Source organism: Haemaphysalis longicornis, unplaced genomic scaffold, assembly GCF_048455015.1.
Source record: "Haemaphysalis longicornis isolate Haplotype H1 unplaced genomic scaffold, Haemaphysalis longicornis Haplotype H1 scaffold_3, whole genome shotgun sequence".
Classification (NCBI taxonomy): Eukaryota; Metazoa; Arthropoda; class Arachnida; order Ixodida; family Ixodidae; genus Haemaphysalis; species Haemaphysalis longicornis.
The window spans coordinates 98,052,313-98,067,738 of NW_027526335.1; the positions used below are offsets into that span (position 1 = coordinate 98,052,313).

At 49.2% G+C, this 15,426-nt stretch overlaps 1 protein-coding gene across 1 annotated transcript; it reads right to left on the reverse strand.

Annotated features, from left to right (window-relative positions):
* Nucleotides 1–489: 489 nt before the first annotated feature.
* On the reverse strand, nt 490–7,119 carry LOC144174918 (uncharacterized). Its single transcript, XM_077703904.1, has one exon. The coding sequence runs from the start codon at nt 6,184–6,186 to the stop codon at nt 1,606–1,608; it is 4,581 nt and encodes a 1,526-aa protein (XP_077560030.1). The 5' UTR covers nt 6,187–7,119; the 3' UTR covers nt 490–1,605.
* Nucleotides 7,120–15,426: the final 8,307 nt, after the last annotated feature.

Sequence of the window (15,426 nt, forward strand, 5' to 3'; positions counted from 1 at the left end):
TGGTAGGCATTGAAGGATTCTTCCTCCCTAGAAAGTCCACCTGATGGTGTTGCATACCCTTTTAATATCCATGGTAGACGAGGGTAAGCAGCATCACCCAGCAGCATCAGCGGGATTTGAAGGCCACGGAATGCCTTGTCACCCTTTGGCAGCCGCTCGTCCCTTTTTTGATACAATGTTGACAGCCTCAGTGCAGTGGCATCATGCGCGCTCCCAGGGGCTTTGCACGAGATGCTTCGAAACCTGAAAATAATACAATTGATAAAAATAAAATACCACCGTTCCTTCACACTCGCAATACGGTGCAATTATGTTAAGCTGTAGTCTGTGTTGAGCAAGAGGCTGGCTATTGAGAAATGACACGTCTGTAGTATGCTGCAAAGATATGCAGTGGGATTCTCTTTTTCATGTTAGTTACTACCATTTACCATCGATATAGAGCATAGCAGCTTGTTGTGACCGGGCGGGGGCACCCGATCCTTTCTCCGTGGCCTCCAACATACGATGGGTAGCGTGTATGGTGCGAGCGGCCAGCCGGTGTTGCAGCCGTGAAGAAGTCCAGAGCAGTAGGATAACGTAACTGTTTACTTCATAGCGAGAGGTGAGCCGAAGCCAAAAAAACATACAATGCCCCGACGGGCGAGGTTACAATACAGGACACGAGCAGAGCGACCGCATGGATTCGCTGCTCAGACAGGAATGATTATCAGCGTTTGTGCTGCTTCTTTTATACCCAAAAAACGCCCCCAAGAGTAACACGCCACGAAATCATAGACACACACACGCACAGTCTTTCCAAGATCGCGAGTCATCTTCGCCCCTTGTGGCGTCCGAGAGAGGGGGGAGAGTGTCCTTGAAAGGTGCCGGGGTCGCGCTATCAACTCTGATCGCGCTGATAGCGAAACGTCTAAGCCGGGTAGGTCAGGGCGGGACTCTCCGACGCGCAGGTGCCTGAAGGGTGTGGCGCTTGGCAGCCACCGGTGGCACATGGCAAAGCGAGGTGACTGACCCGGCATGTCGAGACACGAAAGTACGATTCACCGACACGCGGGCGCACATGGTCGATTCCCACGTGGTCGCTGATGCGGGAAACACGTGTTGCTGGCCGATTCGTAACAGCTTCTCCGCCGGGGGTCCGAGATCCCGATGGATAAGGGTCTTCAACCGTTTTCCGGAGGGATGCTTTCGCAGTGAAGTGCTCAGCAGACGCTCGACTCCAGGCCTGGGCTGTACGACACCGTGCTGGAGCTTCACATGGCCGATCACTGGACGAGTAGTGGCTCCCCAAGAACGTCTCTGGATTGGTCAGGCAAGCAACAGAACAACACAGCAACACACAACCGCATCGCCGGCAAGTGCGAAGACAAATCCACACTGAAGATCTACCAGGCTTTGAGTTGCGAAAAAATACGCTAATAACTAACTACACTAGTTATATTTTAGCCCAGCAGTACTTTAGACAAGTGCACAAACTTGAAAGGTGACATTTCGCGTGATTGGAAATGTCCCATACACAAAAAAAAACGTAATCATAAAGGGCGAAACCTGCTTCAGGAAAAACAAAGGAATTTGAGAAAGTCAGGCGTCTACAGGCCATTTCTCGCCTTAAGGACTCCGACTTAAGCCATCAGCATTGCCATTCAGTTTCCCCTTTTTGTACCGCACTTCAAACGTATACTGCTGCAGAGCCAGGCTCCAGCGTAGGAGGCGACCGTTCTTTGAGGACATCGTGTGCAGCCACGTGAGAGGGCAGTGGTCGGTCTCTACTATAAACTTCGAGCCGGCGAGGTAACAGGCCAGTTTTTGCACCGCCCAGACGAGACACGCACACTCTTTTTCGGAGGCGCTGTACGCTTCTTCGCGAATCGTCAGCTTACGACTTGCGTACAAGACTGGGTGTTCCTCATTGTCGTCAGCTTTCTGACACAACACAACCCCCATCCCACGGTCACTAGCATCACACTGGACCACGAAGGGCTCTGAGTAGTCTGGCGAGTTCAGCACAGGGTGGCTAGTTAGAGCATTTTTCAGGTCGGCGAAAGCCTGCTCTTTTGTTTCGTCCCACGCGACTGTTAGCGGTTCGTTTTTCCGAAGCGCGTCGGTTAGAGGGCTAGCCAGCTCAGAGTACCTCGGAATGTACCTCTGATAGTAACCTGTGATTCCCAAGAACGACCTAATGTCTGTCTTGGTTCGGGGCTGCGGGAAGTCTCGGATTGCAGCTACCTTAACTTCCGAAGGTCGGCGATGACCCCTACCTATAACGTGACCAAGGTAAGTGACTTCCGCGCGTGCCGTTTGACATTTAGGTGCCTTGATCGTTAAGCCCGCTTCGCGCAACCGTGAAAGCACGGAGCGCAGGTGTTCCAGATGCTCTGGCCACGAGGCGGAATAGATAGCCACGTCGTCTAAATAGGGCAACGCGAAGTCGTCGTACCCCCGTAACACTTTGTCCATGAGACTTGAAAAACAGTATGGCGCGTTTTTCAGCCCAAAACTCAAAACCTTCGGTCGGAAGGTGCCCATGGGTGAAATAAACGCCGCGTACCGGCTAGCTTCCTTCGTCAGCGGAACCTGCCAGTATCCCCGCACCAAGTCAAAAGTGGAAATGAAGCAAGCGCTGCTTACTTTCTCGATACGTTCCTCGATGTTCGGTATCGGGTAGGTTTGGTCTCTGGTGATAAGGTTTAACTTCCTATAGTCTACACATGGTCGCGGATCCTTGCCAGGAACTTCAACCAGTATCAGGGGTGAAGTATAGTCGCTTTCGCAAGCCTCTATCACATCCAGAGCCAACATTTTCTGGATTTCAGTTTCCAGAATCTCGCGCTGTCGCGGCGACACTCGATACGCTTTTGAACGTACGGGCTGGGAAGACGTAAGCTCGATGTCATGCGTTAAGAGGGAAGTTCTGCCGGGCTTATCCGAAAACCGGTCCGAGAACTCTTCTAACAGTGCCTCCAACTCGCGTTTTTGGTCAGGCTCTAGCTCCGCCTTCGTTACTAGGTCGTTAACGAGGCTACTCGTGCTGTCATGGGTAAGCGGCCCTAATTCCGGAATATCGGGGGGAATCTCCTCGGGTATGTTAACTAGCATCTGCACCACCGCTTCCCGCTGCCTGTAGGGCTTTAGTAGGTTGCTGTGGTATACTTGCTGGAGCTTGCGCTTTCCAGGTACACTCACAACGTAGTTCGTTTCAGACAATTTTTGAAGGATTTTTGCCGGGCCTTCCCACTGAACCTCTAGTTTGTGGCGTTGAGATGGCCGCAAAATCATTACCTGGTCTCCCACCTCAAACTGACGTGCCCTGGCTCCCTTGTCGTAGTAGGGTTTGGACTTTTTCTGGGCTGTGCTCATTGCGGTGCCCGCTAGCTGCTGTGCCCTGTGCAAGCGGTCCATTAGCGAGAGTACGTATTCTACAACCATTGGGTCTTCGCCCCTACCTTCCCACGATTCCCGGAGGATGCGGAGGGGGGAACGTAACGAGCGCCCGTAAACAAGTTCCGCTGGCGTGAACCCGGTAGTCTCGTGAGGAGCCGTTCTCAAAGCAAACATCGCGGCCGGCAAACACAGCTCCCAGTCAGTCTTTCGTTCGTAGCACATGGCTCTGAGAACGCGCTTCATTACTGAGTGAAGCTTCTCGACAGAGTTCGACTGAGGATGGTACACGGAACTATGAATGAGTTTTACTCCGCACTTCTCGAGAAACGTCGTCGTCAGTGCGCTCGTAAAAACTGTGCCCTGGTCTGACTGTATCTCTGCCGGGAAGCCGACCCTCGCGAACACTGACAGTAGGGCGTTCACAATTTCCACTGAGCTTAACTCCTTCAAGGGTACGGCCTCGGGGAACTTAGTAGCAGGACAGAGCACTGTCAAGATGTGACGGTAGCCAGAGGTCGTCGCGGGCAGTGGGCCAACCGTGTCGATCACGAGACGGCGAAAGGGCTCCGTGATAACCGGCACAAGTTTCATGGGCGCTTTGGTTTTGTCTCCCGGCTTGCCCACTCTCTGGCACACATCACAAGTGCGCACAAAGTTTTCGACGTCGCGAAAGCATCCTGGCCAGTAGTACTCCTGCAACAGGCGGTCTTTCGTTTTTCGTATGCCTAGGTGCCCTGACCACGAGTTGCCGTGTGCGAGACGCAACAAATCCTGACGATAGACCTGCGGGACAACTAATTGGTCAAACTCCACCCCTCTCCGGTCTCGATACTTACGATAAAGTATCTCCTCCCTCGTCTGGAATCTTACGTTCTTTTTCGCAACCCCTTCAGTTACATTGTCCAGTAACTTTTCCAGCGTGTGATCTTTTCTTTGCTCCGCGCTCAGTGCTTTACTATCGACGTGCAGCAACCGCTCTAAACTTTCCGACGTAGGTGCTACAAAAATCTCTGCCGGAGAATCATCTGTTTCGGCTGGATGCTGCTGCTGCTCGACACCCGCGATCTGAACCTGCAAGGAGGCCGACTGGCCGCGTTCGGAAGCAACGTCGTTGCTAGTCTCAGCAAGCTTCCCAACCTCCTCTCTTCGCGAATCCTTCCTGCTTTCAACGGCCACCTTTGCTCCGAGTTCGCGAGCCTTCGAGCGCGTTAGCGCGAACACTATCCCTTCCCCGAAAACGAGTCCCCTTTCGCGCAGTAGCTGATCGGACCTGTTCGAGAAAAGATACGGATACTGCGCTGGAAGGCTGGGAGAAACAGCGGCCTCGGTTTCGAGCTTTCCGAAGGGACCATCGATGGTTATCCTGGCGATCGGAAGACACACGCCTTGTGCCTCTACGGCCTGCTTTATCCACGCGCAATCGCCCGTGAATTGATGCGGTTCGACGTAGGACGGGTGGACCACGTCCATCGTTGCTGCGGAATCGCGAAGAACTCGGCACGGTTTGCCGTTAACTGCTAGCTCGCGTACGTAGGGCTCTAAAAGTTGCCTGCTATCCTCATCCGGATCTAGTACATGAAAGACTAGTTTTCCCTTTTTGCAACTAGCGGCGAAATGTCCAGTCTCGCCGCAGTTGTAACACGCAGCCTGTCTGCGCGCTTCATAGGCTTTCTTTCTGCGCTGCTCGTCAGCGTCTGCTGCTCTCGTTTCGTTGTCGTGGCCAGTTTCTCTATCCCCGACAACGACTTTCCTTGCTCCACCGTCTACCTGGGGAGCTCTGCCTTTCGGCCCTGACTTATCAGGCCTCGGCCTGAACTCTTTGTGGCCGTCTCTCGGCCCCTGCGCACCTCGACGTGCGACGAACTCGTCGGCTAGTTGAGCTGCCTGATCCACAGTTTTTACCCCTGGCCTATCTTGCACCCAGAGTCTCAGGTTCTCCGGTAGTCGGCGGTAAAACTGCTCAAGACCGAAGCACTCAACTACTTTGTCGTGCTCTCCGAAAGCTTCTGCCTCTTTGAGCCACTCTTCCATATTGGCCTTAAGCTTGTAGGCGAACTCCGAGTACGACTCGCCTCTAGCTTTCTCGGCTTCCCGGAACTTCTGGCGAAACGCCTCTGCTGACAGCCTGTACTTACGCAGGAGGCTCGACTTGACTTTTTGGTAGTCCTCCGCCTCCTCCTTTGGCAAGCGGGCCATCACGTCGGATGCCTCACCTGGCAAAAGCGTAAGCAGCTTTTGCGGCCATGAGTCTCGGCTAAACTGGGCCCTCTCACACGTACGCTCGAAGTTGACCAAAAAAAGACCGATGTCTTCTCCTACCTTGTAGGGTCGCATTAGGTCACACATTCGCAACGTAGGTCGCTCAGTCGCCGCAGACTGCACGCTGCTGCCACTCTGACGTCTAGGTCGAGACGCCTCGACGTCTAGACGCTTCATTTCCAGCTCATGCTGTCGCTCCTGTTCTCGCTTTCTATCTTCGCGTTCCTGTTCTCGCTTTCTTTCCTCGCGTTCCTCTTCTCGCTTTCTATCTTCGCGTTCCTGTTCTCGATTTCTTTCCTCGCGTTCCTCTTCGCGCTTTCTTCCCTCGCGTTCCTCACGCTGGCGCACAGCCTCTGCCTCTGCAGCCTGACGTTTAGCGGTCTCCCTGCCATCGATCGTCTCAATGCACTCAGACAGCTCGTCATCGTCAGCCCCAATAGCGAGTATAGCCTGTATCAGCTCTGGCTTTCTCAGCGCGTCCGTAACATCCAAGCGCAACTCTTTTGCAAGCTCCAACAACTGCGGTTTTTTCAACGCTTTCAAATTCATGGCCGGTCTAGAGTACTGCTTTCCCACTGCTCCAAAAAATGTTTTGCGCGAATAACCCACGCGACAAAAACACACGCCCTACCAGCTATCCTCAGAAGCCTGGTAAAACTCAGTGAAGAAAAGTCCCGCACTCACCCTTGACCGCCATGAATTCTGCGAAGTCCGAAGCCGCCTTGACGTCCGTGGTGTTGGGTCTCGCACCGCTGGCTCCAGGTGAAGTTGTCATCCGACCGCTGCCAACCAGTTGTTGCAACCGTGTCATCCCAGCGCTGACACCAGTTGTTGCGACCGAGCGGGGGCACCCGATCCTTTCTCCGTGGCCTCCAACATACGATGGGTAGCGTGTATGGTGCGAGCGGCCAGCCGGTGTTGCAGCCGTGAAGAAGTCCAGAGCAGTAGGATAACGTAACTGTTTACTTCATAGCGAGAGGTGAGCCGAAGCCAAAAAAACATACAATGCCCCGACGGGCGAGGTTACAATACAGGACACGAGCAGAGCGACCGCATGGATTCGCTGCTCAGACAGGAATGATTATCAGCGTTTGTGCTGCTTCTTTTATACCCAAAAAACGCCCCCAAGAGTAACACGCCACGAAATCATAGACACACACACGCACAGTCTTTCCAAGATCGCGAGTCATCTTCGCCCCTTGTGGCGTCCGAGAGAGGGGGGAGAGTGTCCTTGAAAGGTGCCGGGGTCGCGCTATCAACTCTGATCGCGCTGATAGCGAAACGTCTAAGCCGGGTAGGTCAGGGCGGGACTCTCCGACGCGCAGGTGCCTGAAGGGTGTGGCGCTTGGCAGCCACCGGTGGCACATGGCAAAGCGAGGTGACTGACCCGGCATGTCGAGACACGAAAGTACGATTCACCGACACGCGGGCGCACATGGTCGATTCCCACGTGGTCGCTGATGCGGGAAACACGTGTTGCTGGCCGATTCGTAACAAGCTGTACTCTTTATAACTGTGAATTTATTATGGTCTGAAGCATTAGCCAGGAATATACTGCAACAGCGAGATGACATGCAGTACAGGGGGGATTAAAACAAATACGAACAACGGAGCACACAGCCTCCGACGCATGCTGCACCGTCTGGCTGCACTGCCAGTAAACTGCGCGCATGCGTAGTTTTTTAAGAGCGTTTGATTGTGGCCTACTGTTAGGGGAAATGCTTGAGAAGGAAGCGACACCGGCAATTTATTTTGAGGCAATATTCTATGCTCTGTCGCCACTGAGCATCCTGTTATCTACTACATTCGGGAGCCAATGGCGCACCAGGCTGATTGCAACTAGCATGATGCCGTTCAGCAATCATCCTGTTCAGTGGCGAGGCAGCATGAAAAGGCGGCCTAAAATAAATGACCGGGGTCGCTTCTTGATCAAGCATTTCCCATAAATATAGGCCACACTCTCACACGCTCTCGAAGTGCGCGTGCGCGTAGTTTACTGGCAGTACAGCCAGACGGTGCAGCATGCGTCGGAGGCTGTGTGCTCCGTTGTTCGTATTTCTTTTAATCCCCGCTGTACATGCAGACATGGTCACAAAACTCACTAAAAATTTCAGTCTGCTCTATCTTTGGCACTGGTGCCACCGCTCTAAGGTATTAAAATCACGAAAACTGACGATGTTCCTGGCCGCACTGCGAAAAAGTATGCAACACCTCTGACTTCAGCATCATTTCTTTTTTTTGGTCTAGAGTGCACTGGTAGCATAGGTCCCATGAGCACTTGCAGATTTTATATTTACAATTAAGCAATGGTGCTCCACAGGTAGTGTAGTCACCTAGAAACCACATTTACACAATTCTCCACCAAGAGTGAGAACCAGCCTCTGTAACTTGGTATGAACCTGTCTGAACTCAAGAACTCAATGCCATAGTTAGGCATGGCTTTAAGATGTAATGTGCAGCTACAAAACACTTGACCAGGTTTGGGGTACAGTAAAACCGATTGACTGCAAAGGAAAGAAACGCATAAACTTACAGTCCTCGGTCATCAACCACAGGCTGCATATTATAAGATGCCCACATCTTACGGTTGATGAAATCACGATAGCCTTTTGCTGGAGGCTGGATCGGTATGTGGGTACCATCGATGGAACCGAAAATTTGTGGTATATAGCACATGTTTTCAAATCTGCTGGCTATGGCTGCTACTACTTCTTCCGAGGGCAAGCACACAATTTCAGCGAGGTAGTTTTTCACTATGGCACTGCAGAAGATGTAAACACACTTCTTAACAGTACTCTTGTGAATGCCGAACTGGTTTGCCACAATCCTGTATTCAGCACAGCTGCCCATTTTGTACAGGGCTATGGCAACCCTCTTGTCGAGAGGAACGGGTGGTCGCACACAATCTGGCTTTGGTGAAATGAAAGGTGCAATCATCGACACGAGCTTCACAAATGAGGCACGTGTCATCCGAAAGTTTTCTCGCCAGTCTTCATCTGTGAACTCTGTCAGCACAACGGGATCCCACCAGTCAGTGACCGTGGTTTCGCCCACGCAGTCTTTCGACGCCTCTTGTTGTGGCTTGAGACACCTCCAACACAAAAGCGTATGAAAAAAAAAAAAGAAATTAAAATAATACTACCCTTGCGAATTTCTGTCGTGGCGACAAAAAAATGGTCGTCGCTTCGTCGCAAGTGTGAACGGGCCTTTAAGGATACGCTATACCAATTTACGCGGACAAGCTGAAAGGGAAAAGGGGTAGCTGCTGCCCGGCGCTAGCTCCATTTCGAGAAGCGCAGTTGCAAGCACTACTGGTTATATAATCCCCCATGAAAGAAGCAGCCAGTGATATCACCGGCCGCCGTGGTTGACAGCTAGTTTGAACAGCGAGCATGCCGCAGCGCGGAGTGGCGAGGATGAGTTTGATTGATAGCGCGCGGCCTAGCCTAACGCCTGAATTCTGTTGCTGTGTTCGGTACATCAGCAGCTCGCAGTGCTATTTTTACACTAAAAGCTTCGCGTATTAGGAGCTAAGAAAGACTTTAGCCGGCATCGCCGTTGTTCTGTCTGTTAGCACACGCCAGATAACAAACTATTGATTTAACGTTACGGGAATCAAAGTGCTCACCTTGCAAGTGCGCCCATTCAGCGACAGTCGAATCCCCAACAAGGCGGGTCGCTTGCAGTAGGGCTTGCGCGTACTGCGAGCGTACACGGTGGCAACGCTGCCGGTACGTAGCGCGACAATGCAGTGGCGTAGAAAAACAGATGGAGATTCGTCCACGCCGCCAGAAGCAACAGAACTTGCAGCCGAAGAGCAGCATTACCGAACATTTTCGCGTGTACGAACGCCGCGATCAACCGATCAACGTCGGTCGCGACAGATGCCAAAACGCCCACAAGAAACTAGCCCGTTACCGGAAACTGTTAACAACACCGGAAATGCGACATCATAACTCTCAGATATGACACAGGGTGGCGCTAGTCTCCAATGCACATACATGTAAACGCAAACGCGTCGAATTTGCCCGATTCGACAAACCAATGCGATACGCTACTGTCGCATTCAGCCCTAGGATTTAAGGGTATCACAGAGGAAGTTAACTTCAAGGCTGTCGAAGGAACGAAAAGAAGATTAGAATGCTGGTGGACGAAAAGCAGAGAGGGAAATATTGCCTAGGACAGTTACCACCTGTAACAGGGAAAAAAAGTATTTCGTGTCTAGTAAGCTTTAGTGCCTGTCCTAAGCAGCGCTAGTATTAAACCAAGGGTGTAAGACATGGTTATATTAGTCCTTTTTGGTAAGATGACATGTCATCACCCCGCTTCAAAGGGGAAACCAATATCAATCATCATCATCATAATCACCATCATCATCATCGGGGGGGCCGGTAGGTGCCGGCTATCGCTTGCGGAGTGGCGGGCGCAGCTGCGGTGGATGGGCGGCGTGCTTGACTTCCCGCGTCGTTCAAGCTGCGTTTCGGTGTTTTCTGCTGCCAGAGTTAATCCCGAAGAGTAGACACAATGTTTCAGCTTCCACGTTGTGTTCGTCACCGATCACTGCCGCAGTGATCGTTGTGGAACTCACGCGGTACAGCGAGGCGACGCTGTGCGCGGATGTCGCGGCGGCCCAAGGCGTCTTGTAGTTAAAAATGTCGGTTACACGTAAATGCTTTTTTGGCTTCCGTGGAACAAAGATATTTTATTATTCTTTTGCTGAATGTATACATGGGCAACCAGATGCGTAGACAGAGCAATGCTATTAACACGCCGACCCGTTATATTAAAATTTAAAAACAAAGATAACAGGAAGGTTGGTTTGTTCAGACATATGGCTCTTCGGAGTCCTGCATGTACCCGTATTTTCGTGAAGATATTAATCGACGAAACAAATAACCCTTTAGACATTACTAAGAGAAAAACGAAAATTGTTTCACCGCAGGATCTATTTCTTGTTATTTTTTTTACGTCTGGCGTATAGCAACCCCCGAAAATAATTTCTGGATACGCCACTGTGGAAAATAATGGACACCACAATGGAAGGCTCCAAATTAGGACCAAATGGGATTATTCACATCGCCCAAAACACGGGCACCATTTGCATTCTTTCGCTGATGCCGCAGTCAGCGTTACTCTTATGTTCTTCAATTGAGCTCCCTGATCACTAAAATCTCACAGTATCAAAAGTCTGGAGGTCACAAGGTCCCTGGACGAAATAATTGAGGCTTCTGCAAATTTTGACAAAAAAAAGAACAAAGAAAGGAAAACAACACGAGCTCTTGTGTCTTCCTTTCTTCGCCTTTGTCTACGTGCAGTTTTTTGTCAAAATATGCAAAAAAAACAGTTAGCCCAAGTTTTAAATTTAGGAGAAATAATTGAGGCTACCGATGGCGGTATCTTTAATCTGTTTTCAAAGAAGCATTTACACAGGCACACCACATGCCGTATGTCAGGGCAGCGCAGCGGCTAAATTTATACAGCCATCTCGGGCCCAGTTTTTACCCGCTGTACATTTTGGTTCAACATAATATGTTGGTAAAGCTGTATAATTTGCCCTGACCTTTTTAAGATAGCTGGAGAATTTTGTGGTCCAGCAAGTCGCTTTATCACGCCGACTGCAATTATTCTAAACTGACATCCCTCAATCTCAGTTTAGCGCCGCGTCAGTATTTTATATCTGCGCGTGCATGCCTGTGTTTCCGTGGGACAGACAACCACTCATCCCCGTCGATATCGGCGTGAAAGACGAGCTTGATAGAAAAACTCCTGGGAAATTTTCACTGACCATTTTCGCGTCGAGTACGTAGCACTGCACTGCCTTAGCCATTAAAACGTCGCATATGTAGTCTTGGTTTCGCTTCGTTCCGTGCCCTCGCGCGTACAGCGGCGGAGGCGTCTCGCTACACAGCAAAACCCTGTGTGTGTGTTGTGTGCCTTGCTATGGAGGTAGCATTTTTGATACAGGCGAATTATACGGTAACATCACTGACGTCTCTGGACACATTAAAGAACCAGAGTTGGACGAATTTTACCATATTCTCTACACGGCGAGCAGTACTACCTCACAGCTTCGGCAATTTACACTGCTCAAGCAACATTTTATGCTACGCGTAGGCTCTACGGCTTAATGGTGACAGGGGCATCCCGCAAGGGGCACTCCTCTCTCCACTTCTTTTCAATCTTACTCTTCTCCCCCTACCGCAGAGGTCAGCGTGTGCGTTTCGGACAACCTTTTACTCTAAAAGGCGGTAAAAAACTACGCTCTCTGGGGTCGCACGGATGACTGAAAAAAAAATTGTTTGCAATAAAAGCGTTTCGTCAACGAGCTCGGACGGGTCGTACGACCGCGTTCTCGCTGCTGTTCCCCGCACTGCTGCAGTTTCTGCGAGTAAAAATGACAGTAGCCCAAAATTATTTGGTGTAGGCAGCATTTTCAATCTGTCTGTGCCTATCTGCAACTAAAAAAGTACACGTACACGCCGCTCAACCGAACGATCCCACAGCACCTGCATTACGACCAACGCAGATTGACGAGAAGATAGGCCCGCGTGGCGGGGCGCACTCTGGTGGCGTTCCGGAGAAGCGCATGGAGCTGCGAACAAGATCTGGCCGCGCCGCCCCGCGTTGTGTCAACACCTAAATATTCTTACACCATGGTTGCGACACCCCATTTCTTATAGAAACTGGCACCCTTTTCTCCATTTTTTATAGAAAGAAAAAAAAAGGGTGCCCATCTGCTCAAAATGTCAGTGCCGAGTCCTGTAGTCGGGAGGGGCTCACCAAAGAAATTTACGGATGATAACCCCAAGTTCTCAAGTTGTCGCTCTAAAACAACAAAACAATCTCTAGAGCTGCTTTTGTGTCACGTGTACTGAATTGTGGGTAGTGATTTGAGGCAGATGACTTCCTGTGTACGCATACATATTAAGGGTTTTGGTGAATTCTTCCTGTGTATATATGTGTCACGCGTGAGGTCCGGACAGTTTTTCGAGCGTCGTTTTATCGAACGCCGTTGTATCGAAGCCGTTTTAACGAACGCTGTTTTATCGAATGCCGTTTTATCGACGGTTGTTTTATCGAAGCCGTTTTATCGAAAGTGTTTTTCCCGGTCTTTCGTATAACAAAATTTGCAGTACGTTTTTTAGTTTATTCCTGGCTATGTAATTTGCAAATATTTCCACAGCGAGCCTATTTGACAGAATTTGTAGTCTTTGTATTTGTCTTTTATTTCCTGCGTGCATCTTGTTTTCGGGATGCGCGAAATTTGTCTCCACAAATTTTGTTCTGTTCATTGCGCAGGTGGTACTGACATAGGGAGTCCCCTTGTATCTCTAGTTCTAAGTATCTAGTAACAATTTACGTGTTTTGTTAATCATGCTGAAATAAAAAAATACAGGACTTCATACAGTTCTCTATTTTATTTAGATACAAGAACTAGAGTTTTTCTAGACTCCTCGCCCTGTGTTGGGGCCTCACTTTCAATGTCGGAACCCCCCCCCCCCCAACCTCTGATTCATTCATATATAGCACTAATCTTTCCTGAGTTCTTGGAACGATTTTCCCCGCATGCAAACATTGTGACCACATGGTCCGAGTAGGAGTCGCGTGAAAACCACGTGACTAGAAAAATTGGGGGAGGGCAAGACTTTGGCGCAGGGAATCTATTTGGAAACACCAACCTAAATATACCGATACACATTTAGGAATATTGCGCACGGGGCTAGGGTTCCTACTACAGTACCAAATTCTATAATATGAATAAGACGTATATACGTGCTTGAGCGCAATCAATGAAGACTCAAAAATTTTTTAAAAATTTCTAATAAAGCACGGGTGATCCAAAATACAAGACGCGTCAACACATGTAGACAGGTTTTCGCATGTAATTCAGTAAAACGTGTTGCTGGGTGAGTTGATTCATATTACAGAAATAAAATTTAGCGCAGCGAAAGACACTAACGGTAAAATGACGGGACGGGCTGGCACCCGTCCCGTCCTTTTACTGTCGGTGTTTTTCGCTGCGCGAAATTTTATTTCGTATGTAATGCACAGCAGAGCAAATGTAGAATGAAGCGAACTGCAAGTTAGGTTAATGCGATGGCCAGTTAAACAAAATAAATCCCGAAAATTACAATGAAAACCGCAAAAACCCACTTTCGATCAAACGGACGTACGTTGTTCGATAAAACTGCATTCGATAAAATGGCGTTCCATAAAACGGGAATTTTTTCGATCAAACGGCGCTCGATAAACTGTCTGGGACAGTAAATTGGGTGCGGACAGTTTATCGAACGCCGTTTTACCGAATGCCGTTTTATCGAAGCCGTTTTATCGAACGCCGTTTTATCGAACGCCGTTTTGTCGACGGGCGTTTTTTCGAAGCCGTTTTATCGAAAGTGTTTTTCCTGGACTTTCCGTGCAAACAAAATTTTGCAGTATGTTTTTTTTTAGTTTCCTCCTCGCCATGTTATTTGCAAATCTTTTATCCTCAGCGAGCCTATTTAACAGAATTTGTAGTCTTTGTACTAATTGTCTTTTATTTCCTGCGTGCTTTTTTTGTTTTTGTGTTGCGCGAAATTTGTCTCCGCAATTTTTTTTGTTCTGTTCATTGCGCAGGTGGTACTGCCATAACGAATATTCTTCTGCACAACGGCATGGTGGTGTATGGACCAGAGTGTCCCGATATGCTCCGTACTTTTTTGTATACACCGTTTTTATGTCGACCTACAATCTAATTATTTCGCCACGTTTGTTCAACACAAGGAAAGCACTTCTTGGCGCTTGTTGGTTCAATGTCAAAAACGTAACTGGAACGCTAGCAAAAGCCTCTCTCGATTTCTGCATTCCTAATTCTTAATAGGCGCTGAATTTAGTTGCTAATGCTTGTCCTACTATTATCGATGCCTTGCTTAGAACTAACGAGAGACAAGTTAGTCACGAAAATAGTCACCATGCTACGGGTTGGTTCGTTTTCATCTCCCCCCCCCCTCGTTGCACCCCATCATGTCTGGGTTTTATCATAAGGCATAAAAACAGTAAGATCAAAACAAAATAGAAAACACCAAAAATAGGGAAATCATGAATATCTACTCAATACAGCGCCGTCACCCGATTAAGTGGAAAAAAAAATGTGATATTGAAAAAACTGAGAACGAGCAAACAAAATCTGGTACGGCCAGTGCGATTAGCTGAAAAGGCAGACAAAAAACCAACAAAATACGCTGTCTGGTCTGGCGTGTTCCTCGAAGACCACCAAATATATGTAAGTTTGGTGAATCGAAGGAGTGGTGTAAGAATGTTCACGCATAAGCAGAGAATCATGCGAAATCCTGTATTTCTTTATTTGAGCATGCTTAACGGAAAACGTAAATTGTGATGGGATGGGCCATTGACTACTTGTCGTAGGTTAGGAGTTTCCCTAGAGTGAGATGGCCTATGACGACTTGTCCTACTTGGCGAGTTCACCTATGACAAGTTGGCTGTGATAGGATCACTTAAAACGAGTTCTCCTTGACTTTACTACCGCTGTTGGGGCTTCACTTTCGCTGTCGGACCCCCGCCCACCGTTCCACTTATATACGACTAATCTTTCGGAAGTTCTTGGCACGACATTTTTCCAGATGGGCCGAGCAGGAGTCGCGTGTAAACCTTGTGACTAGAAAACATGGAAGAGGACAAGACTTTGAATCCCGTAATGATGAACCATTCCACAAGGTATATATTTGGCAACACCAACCTAAATATACCGATACACATCTAAGAAATATTGCGCGTTGGGTTAGGGTGGGG

Bases quoted from the DNA above. Each gene is read 5' to 3' on its own strand.
- LOC144174918 (XM_077703904.1), bottom strand. From the start codon at position 6,186: ATGAATTTGAAAGCGTTGAAAAAACCGCAGTTGTTGGAGCTTGCAAAA.